Raw genomic sequence first — 25,789 nt, 5'->3', positions numbered from 1 at the left:
CCCACCTTGATTATCATGCACATTGTGAAGAGAGTTGTCACTTTGGATGGGCTATTACCAGCAGGAGAGTGAGTTTGTGTGTAGGGGGGTGAAGGGTGAGAAAACCTGGATTTGTGCTGGAAATGGGCCAACTTGATGATCACTTTAGATAAGCTATTACCAGCAGGACAGTGGGGTGGGAGGAGGTATTGTTTCATGATCTCTGTGTGTATATAATATCTGCTGCAGTTTCCACGGTATGCATCCGATGAAGTGAGCTGTAGCTCACGAAAGCTCATGCTCAAATAAATTGGTTAGTCTCTAAGGTGCCACAAGTACTCCTTTTCTTTTTGCGAATACAGACTAACACGGCTGTTACTCTGTAATCTGAACCAAATAACCATGAAGAGGCATGGTACTCAAACTCTCACTCCCCAGTTCAATATGTAATGTAACAACTTTTCTCTTTAAATTTTAATTGTTGAATAACATGCTTAATCATTCCCTGAAGAGACAGATACATCCCACCTTACTATAAGTGTAGGACTGACAATAATATTTAAACAATAATAGGGTATTATCAACATTTAATAGGTTTATATACTCTAAATACTCTAAAAATTTCATAGGAAATACCAACATTTTAAATCAAAGTATAGTACTTTAGAGAACTACATCCCAACTATATAATGGGTTAAAGTTCTACAGAATGGTTAACTTCTCTATTAAATAAGAGAGGACCTTTCTGTAAGGTTTTAAGTAGTTATATATTTTATTCTCAGGCTAATATGCAAGACCGGGTTGTAGCGTAGCATAAGGAGGGCCCTACCAAAGTCATGGCCATGAAAAACATGTCATGGAAAGTGAAAACTGGTCTTGTGTTTGCTTGTACCCTGTACGATACAGATTTCACAGGGGAGACCAGCGTTTCTCAAATTGGGGGTCCTGACCCAAAAGGGAGTTGCGGGGGGTGTGTTTGCGGTATTGCCACCCTTACGTCTGTGTTGCCTTCAGAGCTGGGCAGCCAGAGAGCAGCAGCTGCTGACTGAGGGCGCAGTTTTGCAGGCAGCAGCGCAGAAATAAGGCTGGCAATACCATGCCCGGCCATCCCTACCTCTGCGCTGCTGCTGGCGGTGGTGCTGCCTGCAGAGCTGGGCAGCTGGAGAGCGGCAGCTACTGGTCAGGAGCCCAGCACTGCAGGTACAGCTGCCCCCAGCAGCAGCGCAGAAGTAAGGGTAGTGGTATTGCCACCCCCCTCCCCCAACTCCTTTTTAGGTCAAGATTCCCATAATTACAACACTGAAATTTCAGATTTAAAAAGCTGAAATCATGAAATTTACCATTTTTAAAATCCCATGACTGTGAAACTGACCAAAATGGACTGTGAATTTGGTAGGGCCTTAAGTATAGGACAAGAGTTCAAGACAGACGTAACCAGAAAAAAACATTACTGTAATGTTCATTTTTGTATACATTCCATAAAGCCAGTTTTTAAGAGCCTCCAGCACAAGCAAAAAGGAGATTTGGAAATTGTGACCAAAGTATAAAATTTTCTAAGGTGCTTTAGTCACTTAGCCCCAGATCTTCAAAGGTGTTTAGGCACCTAACTCCCATTGATTAATTGCCTAAAAACCTTTGAAGATCTGGGTCTAAGGATCCTTTGAGGATCTGGGCCTTTGGTGCTTTTGAACATTTTACCCAAGATGCATAAAGTTAGACTCCTAAGCCTGTATTTAGGCTTCTAAATATATGGCCTCTTTTTCAAAAATGCTGACTGCTCAGCAGCTTCTGTTGAAGTCAGTGAATGCTGAACATTTCTGAAAAAGAGGTCACTTAACTTAGATGCCTAAATATGGGTTTAGGAGCTTAACTTAAGGCATTTATTTCTGAAAATTGCTGGCCCCTGTATCTGGCCTAGTTAAAATGCCACTCACCACTACATTTCAATTACCCATAACTAGGGCTCTGTGTCTCATGGCGGTTATGAAAGTCACGGATTCTGCCACTTTCTGTGACCTCCGTGACTTCTTCGGGGGTCAGTTTGGCTGACCCCAGGGCTGCCCAAGCAGCTGGCTCCAGGGCCAGCTCCTCAGGTGGTCCCCGACACAGCCACACCAGCCATTTCTAGAGAGTCCCTGGGGACAGCCACACCAGCTGCTGCTCCAGCGGCCTGGGCAACAGTCCCTGGCCCCCGGCAACTGGTGCTGCTAGCCCCAGGCATCCCCCCATCAGTGCCCCCCCCTCCAAGATTTAATCACTGGTATTTTTAGTACAAGTCATGGACAGGTCACGGGCTGTGAATTTTTGTTTATTGCCCATGACCTGTCCATGACTTGTACTAAAAATACCCACGACTAAATCGTAGCCTTACCCATAACAGACCAGGAGCAACTGGTAAAAACAGTAGATGCCAAAAGAGAGCAGGGTATCCATTTGCATAAACATTACAATCAGATGCAATTAGCAGACTTACCATTAGGGGTCTGTGCAGTTGAATCCAAGGAAATAAGAAGCTCCCTTATGTAAACCTCCATCATAAAAAGATGTACAAGTAAAGGAATTGTGGACTTACACAGATGTGCAGTGGATAAAGTAGATCAAGACAGGAGGGGAAGCTCATTAATTTTGATGGCTGCCATTACATGTCTCCATATTATCAGGAATGAGGTGTTGCATCATTTTGTGATGATAAAAGGCAGCAAAGAGAAGAGAATGGGGTCAAGAAAAGAAATGCATTTGACAGGGTTTCTTCTCCCCACTCCCCAAAGGAGCCAGCAGCAAGCAAAGTAAAAAGACACTCTCCAGTGTCTGCTAGGATGGCAAATCTGTACTGATTCAAAAACAAAAAAGGAGAGGGTCTGGATCTCTACCCTGAAATATATAATGTAAAAAGAGATTTTATGTCAAACATACGATTTATTTGTTTCCTTCCCTCTCCCTCCTCAGGGGAATAGGGAGCTGCTGGGGCAAGTTCCTTCCTCTGGAACTAGCCTGGAGAAATACCTTCCTTTGTAAAGGAGGCAAATAGAGAACTTGTGTCTGGGGCCATAATTCTGCCATTAGATGCTCCTCTGACTGGTGGGAAAAACTGGGAGCACCAGGAAGAAGCTCCTCTCATGGCTGGGCAGTCCTCACTTCATCAGCCAGACAAGAAGGGAGGGGAAGTTCTCCCTCTGCTCTGCCTTACCTTAATGTCTGTAGAAAAGAGTTGAGGGCAAAGTAAGTCTAAAACCACCCATCTTATCTGCTTTGACTTTCTCCATTTTCTTTCTATGCCTGACAAGCTGCAACAGTGAGTACAAGGACTACAGTATATTTTGACATCCCCTGGAGGGAGCCTCAAAGTCTTGACACAACCAGTCCCACTGATGTCCTGGGGAGGCAGCTCCACCAACCCAAACAAAGGACTTTGTGGGTTAATTCCCAGCTGAGGATCAGAAGGATCCGCGGGATGCACTAATGGCTGGAAGCAAATCAGGAGCAGATTAGCCTATGCACATACCATACACAGGGAAGTTAAGAAGGCTGTGCTGACCAAAAGCCAGGACAGGAAGCTCCAGGCAGAATAGAAGAGCTACCCCATCTGGCTTCTTTTGAGTTTACTGCTTGTATAAGTGCATGGATGGAATGCAGCTACAGACTTACAAAACTGGTGTCAATCTGGGTTTAACCAGAACCCTGCAACAAAACCCTATCAGGAGAGGGTGATTTGTGTTCAAACCTGAACCTCTGGTGAACTCTCTTTCTCTCTCATTGTTTCTCTCTAGGTCCTGCCATACAGCCTGTATTTCCATTCAAAGAACTTTCCCACTTAGAAGAAAATATATGTCTTCACAGTGTTATAATTGCCTATGAGATGAAGGGAAAAGGGCTACGTCCACTTACTATACATGGGCTGATGTGTTAGAACAATAAATGAATATGGATTTCTTTTTTTGCAGTACAGTACGTATAGAGTGAATTTTTTCTTCCCCTAGTCATGAAACCAATGGGATTATTAGCATAAGGCAAGCAAGGTTGTCCAGAGTGTTATTTCTGTAGTGAGAACTCAGTGATTTAGTGAGAAAAATGTGTTCGGAAGTTTTCCAGCAACAGTCAAGCAACAAAGCAGAGCAAGATTCCAGTTAGATTACAATCTTCCAGGTTCTTCATACTTGCCAACTCTTCAAAGCCAATAATTCATTCATTTGGGGGAGTAAATTAAGGACACTTTTAAATTTCACTGAAACACAATAGACTAGGAGAAATGAGTGGAAATTTCCTTTAAAAAATAGTTACCATGTCTGGTTCTTGTATTGACAGGCATTACATGTCACTATAAATGATTTCATTTCCTCAATAGCTGGTTATACTAGTTTCCCATTTTGTCTGTCAGCATGCTTGCAGAAAATCTATGGTGTTAACAGCTTTGGTAATGTTTTCTCATTTGCTGACAGAGCTTTTACTGGAGACAAAAGATATTTGATCATTTATAAACACATGCTAATGGTTCTGAACAACGACATAGCTGCAAAAATGAGTTTTAACTTGCATGCTTCACATGTTTCATAATGTTACTTGACATTAGTTGGGCTTGCATTAAGTGGTAATTATTTTGTAACACACTTCTCTCATCAGAGAATCAGGAAACATGCCAAGAATTATTAAGCAGAGACACATATTAACTGTACCTGTTGTCCGAACTTGATACACTGATTGCTTAATACTCACTTCCACCAGGTAGTAAAAAAGTTCCCATTTACGGCTTTGTATTCTGAGTGAATTTTTAATGTAACCCTTGTCTGTTGTGGGTTGTTAAGTAATGGTACCATCACTATTTCTACTGGAAACAAAGGCCACCCATATGGTAAAATATTTTCCTTGTATGATACCTTGTAATAAAAGGTACTACTATCCCATGTAGTCATTGACCTCACATTTAGATACTGTATATTTTTAATAGATTTTTCAAAAACTGTAAGTGAATGTATTTAAAAAACCAGTAGTGATTTTCAACCCTGTACCACAGATTCAGCTATTTTTAAATCATTGTGAATGACATCCACCCCTGTGCAGAGAGGCCAGTACAAGGTCTGTGCACCACTCAAGTCTCACTTAACCCCTATTTTGAAGTGAATTTCTCTCTGTACGGAATTATCATAATCATAAAGACAAATATCCCTCAAAAAGCACATTTCCTCTCTCACACACATTGATTCCCACTTTAACCAGAAAACAACTATCATGAGAGTTATAACCAAAGGAAATACATTTTTTAGAAACATATCTAAAGACAGAATTTGCACATCAGTATTCAACTTACATGGCATGTTCAGAAAAAAGAAAAATCAAACCAATAATCCTACTTACAAAGATCCCTTATAATGAATGCTAGATTTTAGACATACCACAGTTCCTCCCAAATCTATTCTTTCACAGACTATTTGGGGAAAAGGTGATTCAAGTTGAGTAAATAATTTCCAGGCTTTCATTTGCCAGTGTCAACATTTCCAGCATCCGGACATGGCAGTATAGGAGCTGTCTCAACCATTTCAGAATTGCCACCTTGGCATACTTAAGCAGATAAGGGAAAGGACATGTTCTGGTAATTCCAGAGAAGGCCAGTTGACAAGTTGCCCAACAGCAGTGGAAATGATTCCACCCCTAGCAACTGAGCAAATCACACATGAAGCATCTCCAAGCAAACTGAATAAAGGTCATAGCCCCAGCAATCAGGATGACAGACCACTTTCAATTTATATATTTTTAATATAATGGAGAAATGGAGCATAATATCCCTATCACAACATACATCAAACAGTACACTAATTTTGAATCCAGTGTTTTTAGGGAACAGTCAATTGAATGCTCTCCAAATATAGGGATTGACCATAGTTCACTATGGTCCACCCAAACTGATTCATAAGCCTTGGGCAGAAAGCACACTTCTCCATCAGATCACACACCCAACTACAGTGACCTAACGTAGTTGGAAACTTTTCTGTCCTGACTTGTCTTCCCATCTTAATCAGCACCCATCAAAGTCAATAAGAATTGGATCAGGCCTGAAGTTAGTCCTGGCTCCTTAATGGACTAGCCAATACCACATTGAGCTTTGTATATTTTAGTTTAGGAAACTGAATTTTTTAAATACTACCTGTGGTTAATTAAAAACTCCCTCTTTGATCTCTTCTGTGTGCAATACTGCCCACTTGTTTGCATCACTGTGTTTCTCATTCTGTACATACACGAGTATTGACCAGAAAAATTAGATTGAGGAAGGCCAATTCTAAGCATTGCTCTCAGCCTCCCAAGTCCAAATGTGGGACAAAGCTGAAACAAAGTACAAGAGAAAATAGTACACAGACTGAAAAGGCTATGGGATTATTTTCTTCAACATAAATAACCATAATACTTTTTATGATTCAGCCATTCTAAAGTCAATCTACATTAGTAAAAAGTGCAGCAGCATCAAGTACATGGGGTGGAATTAAATTTGAGTTTCAGAGAGAGAATACAAAAATAAAAATTAGAAAAAGAAGCTTGGGGTATGTAATCCACAGCCTGCTGAGTTGGTTCTTGAGATCCAGTAACATACCCTCAGTTTCCTAAGAATTTAAGCTTTTATTTTATTTTTTAATTAAGTGAGATTTCAGCAATGCTCAATGTTGGCTTAAATGACTTCAATGGGAGCAAAGTGTTTTTGGAAATCACACCCTAATATTTAACTATGATGGTTGTGAAGAAAAATGTATGCTTATTCTCTATCTTCCTGAGTCCATAGTCTCACAGCCTGAATCAAGAGCTCAGAGATAAAACCTTCTAATAAATTTTTCAATAGGGTGTTGAATCCGACACTTAATTATATCCATTTAATTATGTCACTATGTTTATCTGGTTACTGCAAGGAGGCCGGGTCCTTTGGGATTTGCCATGATGATGACGACGACGACTACAGTTAACTATAACATGGAAATCCAGTGTGGACTGCACTTAAACACCACCAAGATACATTCTTTAGGATTACATTAACGATTAGAGATGAAAAGGTATTAGGTCTGTGATACACAATCTGTGGCTACTCATTTCAATCTCTTTCTAGAGAAGCAGACTACCAGTAAGAATAGGTGAAAAGTAGGAAACACAGGAGTGTTCTAGATAAAATGAACAGATCAGACAGAGGGTTTCAGGAGCAGCAGGCCAGGAAAGCTTTCGTAGGTTATATAAAGAGGCCTGCTATTTGTAAAAGTCTCTTTGGAAGTACTTATGTTTGTCAAGAGATATTTCTTCTATTTGGACTCTGAAGGGATCAAAGCGACCACAACGTTGCGTAACAGAGTCAAACTGTTGAAAAATAAAGCTCAGACATAAAGCTGAACATCAAGAAGCTGAACTTTCAGCTGAACAATAAAGCTGAACTTCCAGGGAAGCTGCGCCAGTTTTCCCAACTAGTCTTGCCCTGGCAACACTCCAAACACATTTGGTCTTTCTATAATTTTGTGTAACACTATATGCTAACAGCATTCTATAAACACATTTTTAAAATGTATATTTTCCTCAAACTAAAATCCTAAATACATTTATTATGTAAATTATGTAGCGCCCTTGCATTTCTGGCAACTTACCAATGTGGCCTTCGCTGCTGTGAAGGCTGGGCTTCAATGGAATAATCTAAATGAAAAAACAGTATCTAGCCATAAGGGGACACTGTGACAACCTGCCACACATTACTGCTTTCCTCCCATCTTTCCCTGCCCAGCAGGACAATTATGAAGGTACTTGCTTTATGAATGAAGCCAACAAGGAACCAGTGCTGCTTTTGTTTTCCAGTTACCTAAATAGGTCAGTAGATTACTGGTTAATCATTAAAATTACTAGGCACAGTCTACTAAACAGGACATTTTCTTCCACACTAATTACCTAGTATCAACAGAGATTTAACATTTTCTCAAAGGAAACCCATCCTGAGCGCTGTGCACCACACCAGGAGATGCTATATTGTTATGTTTTGAACTTTAAAAATCTAAAAGAAAACAGTGATGCTTGGCATGTGGGCTGTGGAGTAAACTCCTCTAAGAAATCTTTGCCCCGTCAATGACAGTTTCCTTTGACAAGGCTTCACTGGAAGGTATGGTGACCTTTGAGAAGATTTTGAGATGAACAAACTTCTGTCATTAAAAAATAAAAATTACAGAAGCATGAGGAGCACCATTACAATGTATCAGAAATATATGGGACATTTTTTGTAAGTAACATAGGAATCTAAGTCCCATTTTCAAAAATGACCTAAGTCCCATTGACTTTCAATGACAATTAAGCTCCTAAGTCACGTTTGAAAATGGTACTTGGGTGATTTGGAAAATTTTACACCCATTATATATGGCTAAGGTGACTGGGAGATGGTTAGCTGTGCATCTTTAGAGAGAAACCCCAAGATGCAGATCCTCAGCTGGTGCAAATCACCATAAGTTCATTGGCTTCAATAGAGCTATGACAATTTCTGCCATCTGATTGGGGGGCATGGATCAGCATTCACGTTGCACTCTCCGTCAGTACCCAGCACCCAGGCTGTGGAAGCTAATTATCCAACCAGTGGACCAAATTTGGTGATGAAGGTCACATGGCACCTGAAGCACATACACTAAGAAGATGTCACCTGAGGACCTGCCCCCAGACAGAAAACGTGTTATTCTTATAATTAGGGTGACCAGATGTCCCGATTTTATAGGGACTCCCAATTTTTGGGTCTTTTTCTTAAATAGGCTCCCATTACCCCTCACCCCCATCCCAATTTTTCACACTTGCTGTCTGGTCACCCTATTTATAATACACGGAACACTTGTTATTACAGAGATAATCAATACAATAATTCAGAAGTTTCCACACTTCTGAAGAGATTTCCTTCTTTCTCTCACCTTTGGCTTTGGATTTCCAGCCACTCTGCATGTAAATGTGACTGGCATTCCTTCAAAGATTTTGTAATGTTTCAGCTTCATCTCAAAATATGGTGCCACACTGTTATCAGTGGGCTCGTCTCCATGCTGCACCTCATCATCCGATTCCTCCACAGGAGACCTCTCCAGGCGGTATTCAATCTCACTGATCAGTCTCTGCTCAAAGCTGGAGACTTTATATTCCTATCGGACAAGGAAGGTTCGTGTTACTGTCTGTCGTCATTTACTACATAATATGATGTGATTCGAATGAATTTCTTTCCCTAAGTCTTTGACAATTGATTAGGATCTTACATATAAAAGGAAATTGTATCATGTAGAAGAAAAACATAACAATTTGTGCCAAAATGAGATTCTTATAAAACAATGAAAACATCTGGTACTAGGCATACATTTCATATTGTCCTAGGATTTAATTCGTAAGAAAAAAAGCCATTGGTTGCTTTCCTTCCTCTCTCTTTTTTTTCCAAACACACAAAGCATATCATCATATATTCTTAAACAGTTCATAAAAAAAAAAACACTGATTTTTCCTGGAGGGTGTAGGCAGATTTAGGGTGGGGTTTGTTTCCAGATGGCCATGAGACCATATGGTTCACAGCTGGAGTCTGTGAAGAACCTTACTGCAAGTAGTACAATAAAAATACCATTATTTTGTTTACATTTTCCCTGAGCAGTGACAAAGCTACATTACTGGCATATGACGACAACTGTCATATTTTTCTCACGTCTCCAGCCCCAACCCAATTGCTGCCACAGATTGCCCTTGCTTAAAAAACAGTGACACAAATAAATAAATAAATAAATAAACAAACAAACAAACAAGGAATGTTTAGTGTGAAATACACAATTTGTTTAAATTTACTACTGATTTGTACCCATAAGAAGATACTCTGCATCTAGACATGTCTGAGGTAGGCTTTATGGTAAGTGAACTGAAGACTAGAGAGCAGCAGAAATCTTTATCATTGATTTTCTTAGACTGCAGAAAATAGAACAGCCTTTTGTAGGTTTTATATTATTTCTAACCACTCTTTTTCTTATTAATATTGGTATCTCATGTAAAGTCTCCTTTCGCAGATTCTCCCTCTGCAAATTAATTTGATCTGGCTGATGACATTAAGCCCCTCATCGCGACCCTCTGACTTGGTTACAGAAAATAATGATCACTTTGTGCAGGAAAAAAGTGAGAGAAAAGTTGAATTTTGGTTATAACAAACATTTTGCCTATTTCTTTACAAATTTCCCCATGAAATTTTATCCAATTATCTCATTATTCATGTTGTATATATTCTACATTACTTAGATGAGCCAATGCAGGATGCAAAGCATCTCGCGTCAATGGATCTCAGAATTACTGGGGAAAGATATTTGTACAGAGAGCTATCATGGTAGTGTTGTTAAAGTTAATCTGTCTGCAGTTGCTTACTAAATATTAAATTAAATTAAACACCATGTGTGTAAGTGCACCCCAGAAATAAGTTATTAATGTTTGGCCACTGCAGTGTTATTAAAGGAAAAGGGTAAAGGTGAAAGGTACAGGAGACAAAAAGTCAATAGACAAAAAAGCAAGAAAGAAGAAAGATGAAAACCTTTTGATTATCCACAGGATTCATTATAGAAGCATCAAGAGAGCAAGCTTCCTGTAAGGGCAGAAAGAAAATGAAGGCTAGCAGTAAGAAAATCAAGAGGAATCCACTACAGTTTCTGGGAGTTCTTTCAGAAGAAAGTACTGCATGTGGTAACATAAGCAAATGAATGGCTGAACAGCAACACTGGCATCAGAGCAAAAATGGAAAATTTGTTTACTCGGCTTTTTAAACAGACTTTCTGCTACACTTCTGATTTTGGTTTGCACACAACAGTACAGATTACAGGCATACAAGACAAGTTAGTCTCAGGATAACAGAGGATGTATTTTTGCCTTGAGAAACTGAAGGGTTAGGATAGGATAGAATAAAAAGAAATGAAGCTCAAAGTGGGAAGCAGACATTTGAGAACGCTTTCATCTTATTCAGTGTGGAAAAACTGAGCAAGAAGCATGGTATTCTCTGCTTGATTGCTTTTGTGTATAAATCACAACTTCTGTAGTCAAATCCGTCCTGTCTTGTGTGTATCTATCCTACCATATGGACCTCTCTAGTAGAATGTTGTCTGAAAAGAACAATGGAAAGGAAATGATTATTTTACTGTGCAAGTGCAGAGTTATGTAGCACCTGTGTAGTGGGCTCTTCATCTGGTTCCTGTATATTAAAGACAGTTGCAGCATTGTCAGCACCCAGTAGTCGACGTGCCATCTTCTCCTCATATGTTAACCTCTGAACCAAAATAAAACAAAAAAGGGGGGTGGGAGGAAAGGAAAGTGGAGAAGGGGAAGGGGAAGTAAAAGAAAGTTATTTTTTCTCTTTTAAAAACTTCACGGCAGGTAACTTAGAGAGCAACTAATGTTCCCATGGGAAAATCTGAGAATCATTCAGTTTAGAAATAAGTTAGCTTCTGTGTCATATTTTCTGTATTGCTCAAATGAAAACAGGATCTTTATTAAAAATCCATCTCCTCTATTTGTGGCATCAACATAATTTCCACAGAAAACAATTACACTCCCAAACACAATTATTACCTCGGAGGAGAAACAAGCAGGAACAGCAGATACTATTATGAAGAAACAAAGAACCCATTTCACACAAACGTTCTTCATAATTGAGAACAATATGAAAATGTAAGAAGTGCCACAAGCATCATGGTTTCTAAATAAATATTCTTAAAATTCTCACTTAAGCCTCAGTAGCTCTAATATTATTCCCCATAAACAAAAATATTTTTTAACTAAAGTAGTTGGGTAGTGCAGAGTGTGTATACTGCCAACAAAATAATAAAAAAGGTAGGAAATCATTAGTAAACACCTTTCAGACTCTTGCCTCCTAGAGCCATGATTTGACCTTTGCAACATTATCACAATCACATCCACCACCCACAAAATACCAGCTTCATTCCCCCTCCATACAGAACACAAAGTGGTTAGAAATGGATGTTTGCTGGTTGTTTTGGATTCTAAGTAAGAAAAGCACTTATAAAACAGATATAGTATAAGGATTAAAAGTAGCTTTATCGTAGGCCATTTCTGAAAGTAGGTGAAGCCTCTTTAATTTAGGTTTACATACAGTTATCAAAGAGAATAGCAATGGGATTAAAATGAAACTTTTTTGCTACTGTTTATCAGTACACATTCCTATCTGCCCAGTAGTTGAATGCTTCTACTTCCCTCTATTGCCCGTAAGTTTCTACATCAGAACCACATAAAGTTCAATTGAGAATACCAAGGAGAGTGTCTCTTTCTGTTTCTCCATTTGTCAGTGAAAGAGAGGACAACTTTATATAAAATATTATCTTCCTGAGAGATTGTGATTTCCTCTTTCTTTTTACCCTTCTGCAGAATAAGGGAACAGTTTATAAGAGACACTGTAATATAGGTTTCAGAGTAGCAGCTGTGTTAGTCTGTATTCACAAAAAAAAAGGAGTACTTGTGGCACCTTAGAGACTAACAAATTTATTTGAGCATAAGCTTTCGTGAGCTACAGCTTACTTCATCAGATGCATTCAGTGGAAAATACAGTGGGGAGATTTATATACACAGAGAACATGAAACAATGGGTGTTATCATACACACTGTAAGGAGAGTGATCACTTAAGATGAGCTAATACCAGCAGGAGAGCGGGTGGGGGAGGGGGACGAAACCTTTTGTAGTGATAATCAAGGTGGGCCATTTCCAGCAGTTGACAAGAACGTCTGAGGAACAGTGGGGTGGCGGGGAGGGGGGAATAAACATAGGGAAATAGTTTTACTTTGTGTAATGACCCATCCACTCCCAGTCTCTATTCAAGCCTAAGTTAATTGTATCCAGTTTGCAAATTAATTCCAATTCAGCAGTCTCTCGTTGGAGTCTGTTTTTGAAGTCTTTTTGTTCTAATATTGCGACTTTTAGGTCTGTAATTGAGTGACCAGAGAGACTGAAGTGTTCTCCGACTGGTTTTTGAATGTTATAATTCTTGACATCTGATTTGTGTCCATTTATGCCTTTACGTAGAGACTGTCCAGTTTGACCAATGTACATGGCAGAGGGGCATTGCTGGCACATGATGGCATATATCACATTAGTAGATGTGCAGGTGAATGAGCCTCTGATAAGTGTGGCTGATGTGATTAGGTCCTATGATGGTGTCCCCTGAATAGATATGTGGACACAGTTGGCAACGGGCTTTGTTGCAAGGATAGGTTCCTGGGTTAGTGGTTCTGTTGTATGGTGTGTGGTTGCTGGTGAGTATTTGCTTCAGGTTGGAATATAGAAAAGGAGTACTTGTGGCACCTTAGAGACTAACAAATTTATTTGAGCATAAGCTTTTGTGAGCTACAGCTCACTTCATCGGATGCATTCAGCTGTAGCTCACGAAAGCTTATGCTCAAATAAATTTGTTAGTCTAAGGTGCCACAAGTACTCCTTTTCTTTTTGTGAATACAGACTAACACAGCTGCTACTCTGAAACCTGTCACTATAATATAGATTAGACCTAAAATTTATGTTTTAGTAAAAAAAAGGTTTCACAAATAGAAAAAAGGTTTCTATTTAACATTAATAGAAATTGCCATTAATTTTTTTCCTTCTAAATTGCAACAAAAATATTCCCATGTATTTAAACATTTTCTTGCAGATCAAGTATTGCAGCATTGTGACAGTCTATGAAAGTGAAACTGACTCGAAGGTGGAGCAGAAATTAGATTTCTGTAATTCTTTCAGCTTTAAGAAACTGAGTTTATTTTAAAATGGATGGTTTTGCAGCCAAAGCACAAGACTGGGATTCAAGAGTCCTGTGTTCTAATCCTGCTGCAGACTTCTGATGAGTCACTTAGCTTCTCTGCTTCTTATTTATCTATGGCAAATATTCAAAAGCTCTTTAGTGATTTAGAAGCCTAAGTCCAATTTTCAAAAGTGACTTAGGCACTAAAGGTATATCTACATAGCAAAAATAGACCCACAACAGTGAGTCTCAGAGTCTGGGTCAACTAATTTGGGCTCATAAGGCTTGCACTACCAGGCTAAAATAGCAGTGTAGGTGTTCAGCCTTGGGCTAGAGCGTGGGCTCTGAAACCCAGTGTGTATGTGTGTGTGTGTGTACGGGGGGGAAGACAGAGGGGAATGTCTCAGAGCCCAGGCTCCAGCCCAAGTGAGAACATCTACACTGCTGTTTTTAGCACCATAACCTGAATTGAACAGGCTCTGAGACTCGCTGCCATACGTCTTTTTTTTTTCCAATGTAGACATACCCCAAGAAACCTAAAATCCTTTGATTATCAATGAGATTTCAATTATTTCTATATCACTTAGACGCTTTTGAAAATTTTGCCCCTCATTTACAAAATGGGGAAGATAATCTACAGCATTTAAATAACGTTCATCATTTAAAACAGATCACAAGAAAGATGTCAACAGCTGATTCTTGGACTACTATGGTTTCAAAGACACTTAAAACAATCCCTTAACTGAAAAATTCACACAAGGTTTGAGAGAGTTGGTGTTTCTGAACAACTGGTGAACTTTCTCAAAAGTAAATTAGAAACTTTTTTATTTATGTCTGACAATGCATAGAAAAATGTTTGGCTCAAAACCTTTTAGATGTGCACATGGCTAATCTGTATCCACATGCTTCATAACAGCATTTCTTCCAATTGTTTGTTACACACACTTGTTTTGTCTCGTTTTAAGATTAGACTGTAAACTTTTTGAGGCAGGGACTGTGCCTAGCGCAATGGCCCTAATCCCGGGGGAGCCTCTGGGCACTATTGTAATACAAATAATAAATTATCTGAGAAACTATGCCCAATCCCCCCATTACATGTTATGTTTAAATACCGGCTGGCCATTGTTCAAAAGTTCTTCCTTGAAACGAAGTTTTCTTTCCAGGTCTTGTATGACAGCATCTTTTGTCCCTTGAATCTCTTCATCAGATGCTATCCTAGCAGTTCTGCCTGTTTTCTTTGGAAATCCCCTACAACATAATACAAGAAAGTAATGTTTTTTATTAAACCATTAACATTTAAAAATACCTGGGTAAAATCCTGCCCTTACTGAAGTCACTGAGTTTTTGACATTGACTTCAGTAGGGTCAGGATCTCACCTTACCCTGTCCAAACTCATGAAATTCAAGCTGTGAACCTGATATTCTATTTTTTTTTAAACTATATTCTTTGTGTTGTTACCACAGTTGTTACCACAGTTATCAGTAATAATGCAGACGCTCAGCTGAAGTCATACAATTCTTCTTCTAACTCACTTTGTTGTGATCTGAGGGTCCGTTCTATGGCAAAAGTTTAAAATGTTTCTTTTTGATTTTTTTCTCAAGCATTAGTTCAAATAGGAGTTGAAATGGTGCTGAAGTGGGTGCCAACATAATACACACAAAAAATAGCAAGCAAAGTTAGCAATGACACTACAACAAATATGATAACAGCGCCTGTAAAGAAGGCATGACTAGTTCAGCAAGAATGACAGGGAAAGTGGGGTGTGCATTGTACATACTGTTGCCCCTTTTTGATATGAATGGGTGGTCAAATTTTAGGGCCCTGGGAACATTCCAGTTGGAAGTAGAAATTGATGGAGTCTGGTATTTTTTTGATGCAATCTTGTTTATTTACAAAGAAGGTACCAAGTTCTGCTTCTCCAAATGCAGGAGAAACCAAAAGAAGGAGCAGTTTCTCAGCTTACAGCCCCCAGCCTCGTTTTGTCTTTGATCTCTAACTTTTTCCCAGGTCACTCCTCTGGGTCAGAGAAAATGGGTGGTAAAACGAGATGAAGAGCTTGTACATTTCAGCACCTGTAGGGTTGGCAGAGTAAAGATATGTATTTAACAGGACCTTTTGGGGCATTGCTAAAAGAGGGCAGAGTTGAAGTTGCATGGTTTTCAAAAGTCTGAGTTTTGCTTAACTGAGCATTCTGCAAGGTGGTGACATACGACCAAGCAACTTTAATTTTGTGTTAATGTAGAGTTTTGCCACTGAATTGCCTACGAAAAGATATGTTATTGGTAGAAGTTAGTAGTCATTTAGGCAGTTGTTCATATCATGTCCCACAATTTGCATACCGAAACAGCCAGCGCTGCCTCCCATAGTCTGGACACCATCAGCCTGGCTTAAGTGGTCCCCCCAAGCTATGCCTCTGACCCATTCACTGTGTTCCCCCCTACAATTTAGCCCCCCCCACACACACACACTGCAAGCAGAGGCTAGTAAAGTACAGATTTTCTCAAAAACAACCAATCCAAGGCTTGCCTACCACCGGTTTCCATTTCCCACCCCTTCCGCAGCTGCAACCCCTCTCCCTTTCCCGGTCCCTACCTCCCCTCAGAAGTCATCTAGCTCCTCTCCATTACAAAAATTTTGGTTAGACTGCTGACTATTCTCCTGTCTTCACAGTAATCCTCCCCATAAATTAAAAACACGTTACAACAGAGAACTCATGTAGCAAGCAACATGAGTTATTACATCATTATTATACAGGCATACAAAATTTGAACTACATACGTCAACGGTGCGGTGTTCATGGGGACAATAGCATTAGCATGTTCCCTCAAACTACCCAGGCACTATAAAATAGCTGCATAGAAATGCTCTCATGTTTTTTTTCTTTACTGGTGCATGTGCACTGTAATCCTTCCAGACGCCACATCTGCGCAAGCAAAGAAGTGACCATGTCCTTAAAGACCATGCTCAGTTTAACTGCCCAAAGATTTAGTGGGTGCCATGCACTGCCTTGGGTAAAACTTGACAGATTGAGCCCATTTTGACCCATACTACATCAATAGTTTGACCCCTTGCCCTGCAAAAAAGAAGAAATTTAGAAACTGTTTGGAAAATGTTTTGGAGGATCTTACGTCTCTTTAACCCAGGCGTGGGCAAACTTTTTGGCCTGCGGGCCACATCAGGGAACAGAAATCGTATGGTGGGCAATGAATGCTCACAAAATTGGGGTTGGGGTGCGGGAAAGGGTGAGGGCTCTGGTTGGGGGAGTGGGCTCTGGAACGTGTCTAGGGATGAGAGGTTTGGGATGCAGGAGGATGCTCCCTGCTGGGATTGAGATGTTTGGAGAGCGGAAGGGGAACCAGGGCTGGGGCGTGTGGAGAGGCTCAGGGGCGCAGGCTCCGAGCAGCGCTTACCTCAAGTGGCTCCCGGAAGCAGTGGCATGTCCTTCTCCGGCTCCTACATGAGGAACAGCCCCCAACCCTCAGAGCAGGGCCATGCTGTGGCTTCCGGGAGCTGCATGGTGTGGCCCCCGACCCAGAACCCTGGCTGGAGCACCAGAGCAGGAGCTCGTGGGTCGGCTTACAACAGCTCCGGCCCACAGGCCATGGTTTACCCAACCCTCCTTTAACCCCTAACTCATATGATTCCAAATTAGGATCACTAACCATATCCCATACTCTCCTGAGGCACACCAAATATCAAAGGAATCTGACGAAGCATGCTGATTTTAGAGGACTTAGGGTATGTCTAGACTGCAATTAAAAGCCCATGGCTTGCCCATGCCAACTGACTCAAGCTTGCAGAGCTCAAGCGAAGGGTCTTTTTAGCTGCAGTTTAAATGTGTGCACTTTGGCTGGAGCCCAGGCTCTAGGACCCTGTAAGGTGGGAAAGTCCCAGAGCTCAGGTGGCACCATAAGCCTGAACGTCTACACCACAATTAAAGAGCCCCTCATTGTGAGCCCAAGTCAGCTGGCAGAGGCCAGCCCCGGATGTCTATTTGCAGTATAGACCCCTTAGAAAGGTCAACATTTAAGGAGAAGTTGTGATGCAATCTTAACTAGAGTGGTGTAGCCTCAGCACTATAATTAACCCATGTTACTGTTTGTGAATACATAGTGTGTAACAAAGTTTTCTCTTCCTAGCACAGCTGGAAAATGACATGGCAATACTGTTTCTGAAAGACTAGTCAGTCCCAGAGCCTGCTTTACACTGGGAAACTGAACCAGCACTGAAAGCACTTTTCAACGGTGTGGCCTCATGACAGGAAAACAACTGTTTAAATGCTGGTATACAAAGAAAAAAGCTGTTCTCCATCCGTTGCAGAAAGTACACTCACACTTTCAGAAAGTCTCAGTCCCACTATCTGGAGTGATTGAAAATGGATTTGTCTAGTCTGCACTAGCATCAAAACCATTTTCAGTACTTGTACAAGGGATTCACTACTGAAAATAATGGTTAAATTTTCTAGTGTAGACAAGGATATACTTATTCAGTTCAAGCAGTGTGGAACTGACCACTTCTGTCAGGTCTCTGCATTTTTAAAACAGTAGCACATCGGGGTTCCCATCTACAGCCTGAAGAAGTTGCATAATGCCACTGTAACCTTCGATACTGGCTCAGTGCTGGATTTTCAACACCCCAGTGTTTGAGGGTTGTCAGATCTCTGATTTTGGTATAGCCCATTGTAAAGAGAGATGCATTGCAATATACGTAACTGGATCCAGGTCAGATTCCAAACATCCACACACTTCTGGGTGTTTAGACCTGGGGTTTTGGTCCGGACCCATTTTTATTTAAAAGTGAAACTTTTCTCTTATTGTGAAAATTTTAATGGGATGATAGAAAAAATCATGCTCTCCTAGTTTGTGCTGTTGCTAGGAACATTTAAAATTATTTAGAATTTAAGATTCATAGATGATAAAGATGTAAAAAGATTCCAATTAGGTTAGAGCATCTCAGTCCATCTTCCTGTCAACACATAACTAACTAGTCAACTGCTGGTGCTGGATCTTTTAAAATTAGTAATAAAATGGAGATACCACGTATTGGGTGGTTACCTGAAAATATTTCTATCAATCTCAGTCATGTTTCCAGGATAGGGAAAGGAGGTAATTCCTTATATATAACCTTGTACTATAATTTTAGTGTTTATTAAGCTGATATGGTAGAAATGAACTGTCAGAAACCAATAAGGAAACAAGTGAATTGATGCGGAAGACTATAATTGGACTCGTTCTGCTTGAAACATTTTATATTCTGTTACTGAAAGTAAATTAATAGTGGGGAAATGGATAGGTTACTGTTAAAAAAAGATAACATTTTCCATATCAACTGGTGACATATAGGCTATTTTGAGAAGCGAATCACAAGTGACTAATATACAGCAATACATTAAGAAACCACGCTTTCATATCACATGCTACAATTTCATATTTTAATCACTAAATTCAAGAAGCAGCTTAGCAAAATACATCTAGGTCCCAATCATCCCACGCACTACCTGGCACACAGATGTCCAAAAAGGAATAACCTACAATAAGCCCAAGAAAGTTACACAAAAAGCGGGGTGTTATGCTGCCCCTGTGCCAGTACTATTTCAGTTTTGCACAGCACATGGGGAACTAGCATGGAAGAAGTAGAGGTGTGCATGTCAGAGAGAGAGAGAGAGAGAATGTGTGTGTGAGTGAGAGAGAGAGTGTGTGTGTGTGAGTGAGAGAGAGAAGCAGAAAGAAAAACACCACAGAAACAGACACAGGCCCTGTGTATACTACAGGCACAACAGCTATGGCACTGTAGTGCCATAGTGTGGATACTTCCTATAGGCTTCAGAGTAGCAGCCGTGTTAGTCTGTATCCGCAAAAAGAAAAGGAGGACTTGTGGCACCTTAGAGGCTAACAAATTTATCTGAGCATAAGCTTTCGTGAGCTACAGCTGAAGTGAGCTGTAGGTCACGAAAGCTTATGCTCAAATAAATTTGTTAGTCTCTAAGGTGCCACAAGTACTCCTTTTCTTTATACTTCCTATAGTGACAGAAAGGGTTTTTTCAAAGCTATAGGAACTCTACCTCCATGAGCAATGGTAGCTAGATTGAGTAGGTTGACATAGCTGTGGTGCTGAGGGATGTGGATTTTTCACACCCCTGAGCACTGTCGCTATGTCGATCTAACTGTTAAGATTGGACCAGGCTACAGAGAAGGAGCAGAAAGCCAGTGACAAGCACTCAGAGCACAGCCCTGAGAAAAATCATACAGAGAGCTTTTGGGCCAAGGCCGATTGAAAGGAGGTTGGAACTGTGAGCAAAGAAGCTATCTCCTATTTGATTCCTCCAGTGTTCATAGAAACAGGCCTCTGTACATTCGTTGTAAACAAACAGAATTGCATCACAGATACCTGTCTCACTCATCAATTTCTCCTCCTAACAGAAACAAACTCCAGGGCCCCGAGCTTTGGCCACTTGCTTGGGTCAAAGGGGGTAACAATATGTTTATCAACAAAATTTACGTAGATTTACAAAACATGACTCAAACAATGAGGTAGCTACTTCAGGCAACCTGCCTTTGATATATAACTATAAAAAATGTGTACAGCTAGCAGCCCTCAAAAACCTTAGCAAATAGATATGCCTTATAACAACTCTGGACTGTTTTGGACTGGGGCTGGAGAGAGGAGATAGGAGAGCTGTGACCCCCCATGGAGATGATCTATTCCTATTCCAAAGAGGATGGAGCTCAGCTGTTCTCAGTGGTACCAGATGACAGAACAAGGAGCAATAGTCTCAAGTTGCAGTGGGGGAGGTCTAGTTTGGATATTAGGAAACACTATTTTACTAGGACAGTGGTGAAGCACTGGAATGGGTTACCTAGGAGGTGGTGGAATCTCCATCCTTGGAGGTTTTTAAGTCCTGGCTTGAAAAAGCCTTGGCTGGGATGATTTAGTTGGTGTTGGTCTTGCTTTGAGCAGGGGGTTGGACTAGATGACTCCTGAGGTCTCTTCCAACCCTAATCTTCTATGATTCTATCCCCCTCTCTTAAATCACACTTACGTATACCAAAAAAAAGTTACATACATTTTTTGACATGAGCTTCAATATGGCTACAAGCAAATGGAGATAAATAGAAGGACATTGGGTGTGTATGGTCAGAAAGGTGGTCTTGCTCTTATGTAGCAAAGAGAGAAGAGAAACAACACTGCAGGGACCTGGAAAGTGGGCCCTTAGGGAATGGGAGAGATTCAGGAGACAAAGCATTGGCCCCATCAGGGATTATGTATGCCATTGCCACAAATCACTGCTCCTTCCCCAGTGGAGCTCTGCCAGTGGCCACTGGTGCCCACTCATCTCATTCACCATTGGATTTACAATTTACCCTCCAGGGCATGGCCCCTGTAATGAGCAACATCAGCTCCCTCCATGGTTGTTGTAATCCGTTCAGACCACCACCTCAAGTGATTACCATTCTACTGTTTTGGTTGTCACTCAAACCATCTATTCACTGGCTTTTGCAGTGGGTTCACCATCTCTATGTACTTATCTGGACACACTGTGTCCTGAGACTTTTCTTCTTGTTCCTGGCTGCTCACATGATTATGTTTAGCCTATTCTAGGGAACAATAGACAAAATGCTGCTAATTTATTTGTGCATTTGAATGTGAATTTTTTGTCTAATATAATCTTCAGTGCACAATGGGAGGATTAAGACTGTAGGACACAATAAGAAAAGGCAGAATTAAAATATAGGTGCAAATAACTGTCAGCACAAAACTGTGGCTGAAAATGTTATGCTGTCTTTCAAAATCAGGCCGAAATTTCCATGGACTTCAAAGGGAGCTTCAAAGGAGCTCAGCACCGCCACCCCACCTCCCCCCGCCCTTCTTATGAAGGGGCCCAGATCTGGATTTAGATGCATAACTTCAAGCATATAGATTTGAATTATTTTGGCCAGAGAGGGCACAGGGAAACTGCCCATAGACGCTCCACATATTTTACTTTTAATTATTTCACATGCAGAAACGTGACAGCAGAGAATTTTGGAACCTTGGCTCAATTCCAGCCTGTTTTGAATACTCACTGTAACATTTATTTAGAAAGCAGGCCAAACCAGCAACACTTTTCATGCTTTGATTACAGTGTGCACATTGGATGGGATTTTTTCCACTCCTCCGTCCCACTGTTCTGACAGAGTAAACAAGGGCAACAGGCTGGTGGTTGTTACAGTCCCAAGGATGTGTTCGCTTTTGCCATCAGCGTGGCTCAGTTTCACAGAAATCCAAATGAACATTAATTTGATTCTCCTTTTATAACCAAAGCCTTACAAAAGTCTGTTCTGGCTTCTGGCACATAGCAAATTCCCATCCATGTAAAGTATTTTCAATTACTTTAAAATGCAGAATTATGGTAAGCATGGATCCCAAGCTTTGAAGCTGCAGCTGCACATAAAGAACAAATGTTTTTAGTTTGGTCTTGTCATGCATACTATAAGGTTTTAAAACCCCTGTCATAAATATAAAGGGAAGGGTAACCACCTTTCTGTATACAGTGCTACAAAATCCCTCCTGGCCTGAGGCAAAACCCTTTCACCTGTAAAGGGTTAAGAAGCTAAGGTAACCCCACTGGCACCTGACCCAAAATGGCCAATGAGGGGACAAGATTCTTTCAAATCTGGAGGGGTGGGGGGAACAAAGGGTTTGGTCTGTCTGTGTGATGCTTTTGCCAGGAACAGATCATGAATGCAGCCTTACAACTCCTGTAAAGTTAGTAAGTAATCTATAAGTAATCTAGCTAGAAAATGCATTAGATTTTCTTTTGTTTAATGGCTGGTAAAATAAGCTGTGCTGGATGGAATGTATATTCCTGTTTTTGTGTCTTTTGTAACTTAAGGTTTTGCCTAGAGGGATTCTCTATGTTTTGAATCTGATAACCCTGTAAGGTATTTACCATCCTGATCTTACAGAGGTGATTCTTTTTCTTTAATTAAAATTATTCTTTTAAGAACCTGATTGATTTTTCATTGTTCTTAAGATCCAAGGGTTTGGGTCTGTGTTCACCTGTACAAATTGGTGAGGATTCTTATCAAGCCTTCACTAGGAAAGGGGGTGTAGGGCTTGGGGGGATATTTTGGGGGAAGATGTCTCCAAGTGGTCTCTTTCCCTGTTCTTTGCTTAAGACACTTGGTGATGGCAGCATACTCTTCAAGGACAAGGCAAAATACCTTGGGGAAGTTTTTAACCCAAGCTGGTAAGAATAAGCTTAGGGGGTCTTTCATGTGGGTCCCCACATCTGTACCCTAGAGTTCAGAGTGGGGAAGGGACCTTGACAACCCCCAAATTCCTCCCAGTAGTGCTAATTAAATGCACTTGGACTAATGAAGGACTGCCTATGCAGAGTCTTGACTAAGGGATGATACCCTCAAAATGAAACAAAGGTAACAAAGTTAATCTACTTCCCCCAGGAAAGTATCTTAAGAAAAGGGCAAGAGACTGATTAAAAATCAATCTTACCCATAGATCAGCTAGGATGAAAGTTGGTATGTACAATACATATTTCCCAGCATGTTTGATCCTTTTATCAGAGATTCAACAACAAAGAGGGAGCCATTCACCTAAAAGCTGGGATCGTATCACCCAGGACTGTCATTTCTGCAAGGCATGCAATTAAAATGCATTTTCACCTAATAAAAACCAGAACCATTTTTTTGAGTTTCTAATCAAGCCCGCTCCACTTGTGCAAATTATCAGCTTATTTAGGTTTTCATATTGGCATTCATCACTATAAGTATCTGAGGACCCAATCAGTAAAGATATTTAGGCACCTAACTTCCATTGTTTTCAATTGGAAGGAGACTAAATATCTTTGAAGATCTGGGCTTGAGTGCCTCCTGGCTGCTATAATTGAGATTATGTCATATCCATTGTGAAACATTTTTCCAAGGAATGGGCAGGCACGTTTGATTTCAGTTTAAAAAAAATCCAGCCCTTTCTGAAATTCTGGTAATCTAGGCAATATAAATTGTAACCCCGCCCCGTACAATTATTATAAAGGTTGTGTTTTGAACTGATAGTCATGAAAATGAAGAAATTAATATAGCATTGACTGGAGCCAAAGCTAGAGAAGAATGACACATGAATTTCCCTACTCAACACAGCCCATGGATCTTAGTCTGAAACACTCTAGTTATTGCAGTCCTGGGTCTTTCTTAAGCAGTGACTGACAAACATGCCAAATATATGTGATGTGAACAAACATCCACTAGGGACTGAGAGGAGGCTAATCTCAGTCGTATTTGTGATTTATCCAAAATCAACCTTGGTCTCCAGTTGTTGAAAGGCTAGTGCACTAAGCATCCCCTGCCATCAACAAACCATAACTTGTTTTTATATACAAAATCAATTAATATCTGAATAAAAAGAAAAGAAGCTCCTCTGACTGATTTACAGACATTTATGTGACATCCCTTCATAAATTATTTGTCTGAAGTAAAGTTCTGTGCTTTGGCCAACAGGGACAACATGTATAGGATACTAGCCAGGTTGGTAGGCCAAAAAGCTACAAAACAAGGTAAATAAATCAGTACACACTCCCTCTCTCCAACAGAGTGCACGTGCATCACCAGTTTGTTTAGATTAGGCTGACAGTAAGTCTCTGGGCATTTTAAAATGTTTTGCATATGCATCTGCAGCAATCATTTGGAAAAAGAAATAGATAAAAAGCATCTGGAAAATAAAGCCTTCCAGATGCAACCATGGTCAAGATGCAGGAGGTCATGGTTTTGGCTACTGCACCAACCCTACGTGTCTTTTTCCTTAATGTAAATTTCTTGGTCTATACTTTACTTAGCCTTGAGTAACTTACAAATAAAGTAACCCTCACACTAAGAATAATGGATGTTTTAGTTCACCAGCAATTAAAAAAACAAAACAACAACAAACAAAAATAAAAAAAAACACAAACCAATGCCACATTTCATTTGGGTCAAACCAAAAATGAGATTTTTTGGAATTCTCAGAGTATCGAAAAGTAAAAAAGTTTAATTTTGGGTTGAATGAAACATTTTGTTCAACCCAAAACAAAACATTTTATTTCAACTTTAACTATTTTTTAAAGATTTTTGTCTGTTTTTTTGGGGGGTGGTGGTGGTGAGGGGGTTTTCAATAAAATTGAAGGAAATTTCAAAAAATTATCGCAAACCAAAATCTCAAAATGGTTTGACATTTTTGGACTTTTTTTTTACGTGAACAATTTGGCAAAACCAACACAAATTCACAACACATTTCAGTGTAATTGAATCTGCATTTTTTGCCAAAAAAAGTTTGCCAAAAATTTTTTTGCACAGCATTACTCACACAAATATTTGGTTTATAATTGTGACTCGGGCACAGCTTGGCATTCAAAGTTCAAATGCATGTGTAAGGATGGGTGGTTAGAACCTACGTCTGCAGAGCCTGTGACAGCTGACAGTCCTACAGTGACACCAAGAAACCATGCAGAGGCACAGCCAGAGAGCACTGTGGAGAATAAGCGCCGCAGGAAGTATCGCCCAAAATGACTCATAATGACAGTACCCTGCAGCCCTCTGATTGGCCAACCACCCTATTTAACCCTGGAGAGTGCCCCAAGAGGTTGCCTGGACAACAAAACAGACTTTGGGCCTGCTGCAACTCCAGACTGGTCTCTAGCCTGATCCTGAGCCTGACTCTTGCCTCCTGATTCTAGCCTAGTATTATCTCTGATCTCCAGTCTCCAACGCTGCCTTCACTTTGACCCAACTTTTGCTTACTCAGGCTGGTTTACAGTGATTCCTCTGACCCCTGCTCAAATACCACTGTCCCTGATATGTGGACCCCAGCATAGCTGCGACCACTAGGCCAGACCGCCTATGCCCCAGTCCCTTACAGTATGGATATATGGTGGTTGTATTTAGTCATTTTATTTTAAGAATGCAAAGATGATATTTTCTGTGGTAACTCATGTGCACATTTCATTAAATTTAAAATTTCCTTTTAAAAAAACAACCATATTTCACAGAACAACCAAGGAGAATCAAAGAATCATAGAATATCAGGGTTGGAAGGGACCTCAGGAGGTCATCTA

The 25,789-nt window shown here is 40.3% G+C and overlaps 2 protein-coding genes across 8 annotated transcripts in view; one reads left to right on the top strand and one right to left on the bottom strand.

Annotated features, from left to right (window-relative positions):
- Positions 1-25,789, bottom strand: part of PALLD (palladin, cytoskeletal associated protein) — a 347,129-nt gene that overhangs the window by 26,410 nt on the left and 294,930 nt on the right. For 3 of the 4 annotated variants that reach the window (XM_073341572.1, XM_073341574.1, XM_073341573.1), the window contains 3 exons: positions 14,819-14,954; positions 11,129-11,230; positions 8,874-9,095 (listed from right to left, as the gene is read on the bottom strand). In XM_073341572.1, the coding sequence (XP_073197673.1) occupies positions 8,874-9,095; positions 11,129-11,230; positions 14,819-14,954 (460 nt within the window). Of the gene's footprint in view, positions 1-8,873; positions 9,096-10,504; positions 10,556-11,128; positions 11,231-14,818; positions 14,955-25,789 lie in introns of all 4 variants that reach the window. The other variant, XM_073341571.1, reaches the window with a different exon arrangement.
- Positions 1-25,789, top strand: part of CBR4 (carbonyl reductase 4) — a 116,237-nt gene that overhangs the window by 63,362 nt on the left and 27,086 nt on the right. The window contains exon 8 of one of the 4 annotated variants that reach the window (XR_012158616.1): positions 3,264-4,379. The exons of 2 other annotated variants lie outside the window; for them this stretch is intronic. The gene's annotated coding sequence lies outside the window, so the exon portion shown is untranslated. Of the gene's footprint in view, positions 1-3,263; positions 4,380-25,789 lie in introns of those variants that run through there. One more of the 4 variants, XR_012158615.1, reaches the window with a different exon arrangement.

Source organism: Lepidochelys kempii, chromosome 4 (assembly GCF_965140265.1).
Source record: "Lepidochelys kempii isolate rLepKem1 chromosome 4, rLepKem1.hap2, whole genome shotgun sequence".
Classification (NCBI taxonomy): domain Eukaryota; kingdom Metazoa; phylum Chordata; order Testudines; family Cheloniidae; genus Lepidochelys; species Lepidochelys kempii.
Note: the sequence above shows the minus strand (reverse complement) of the source record. Positions and strands in the feature narration are given on the sequence as shown.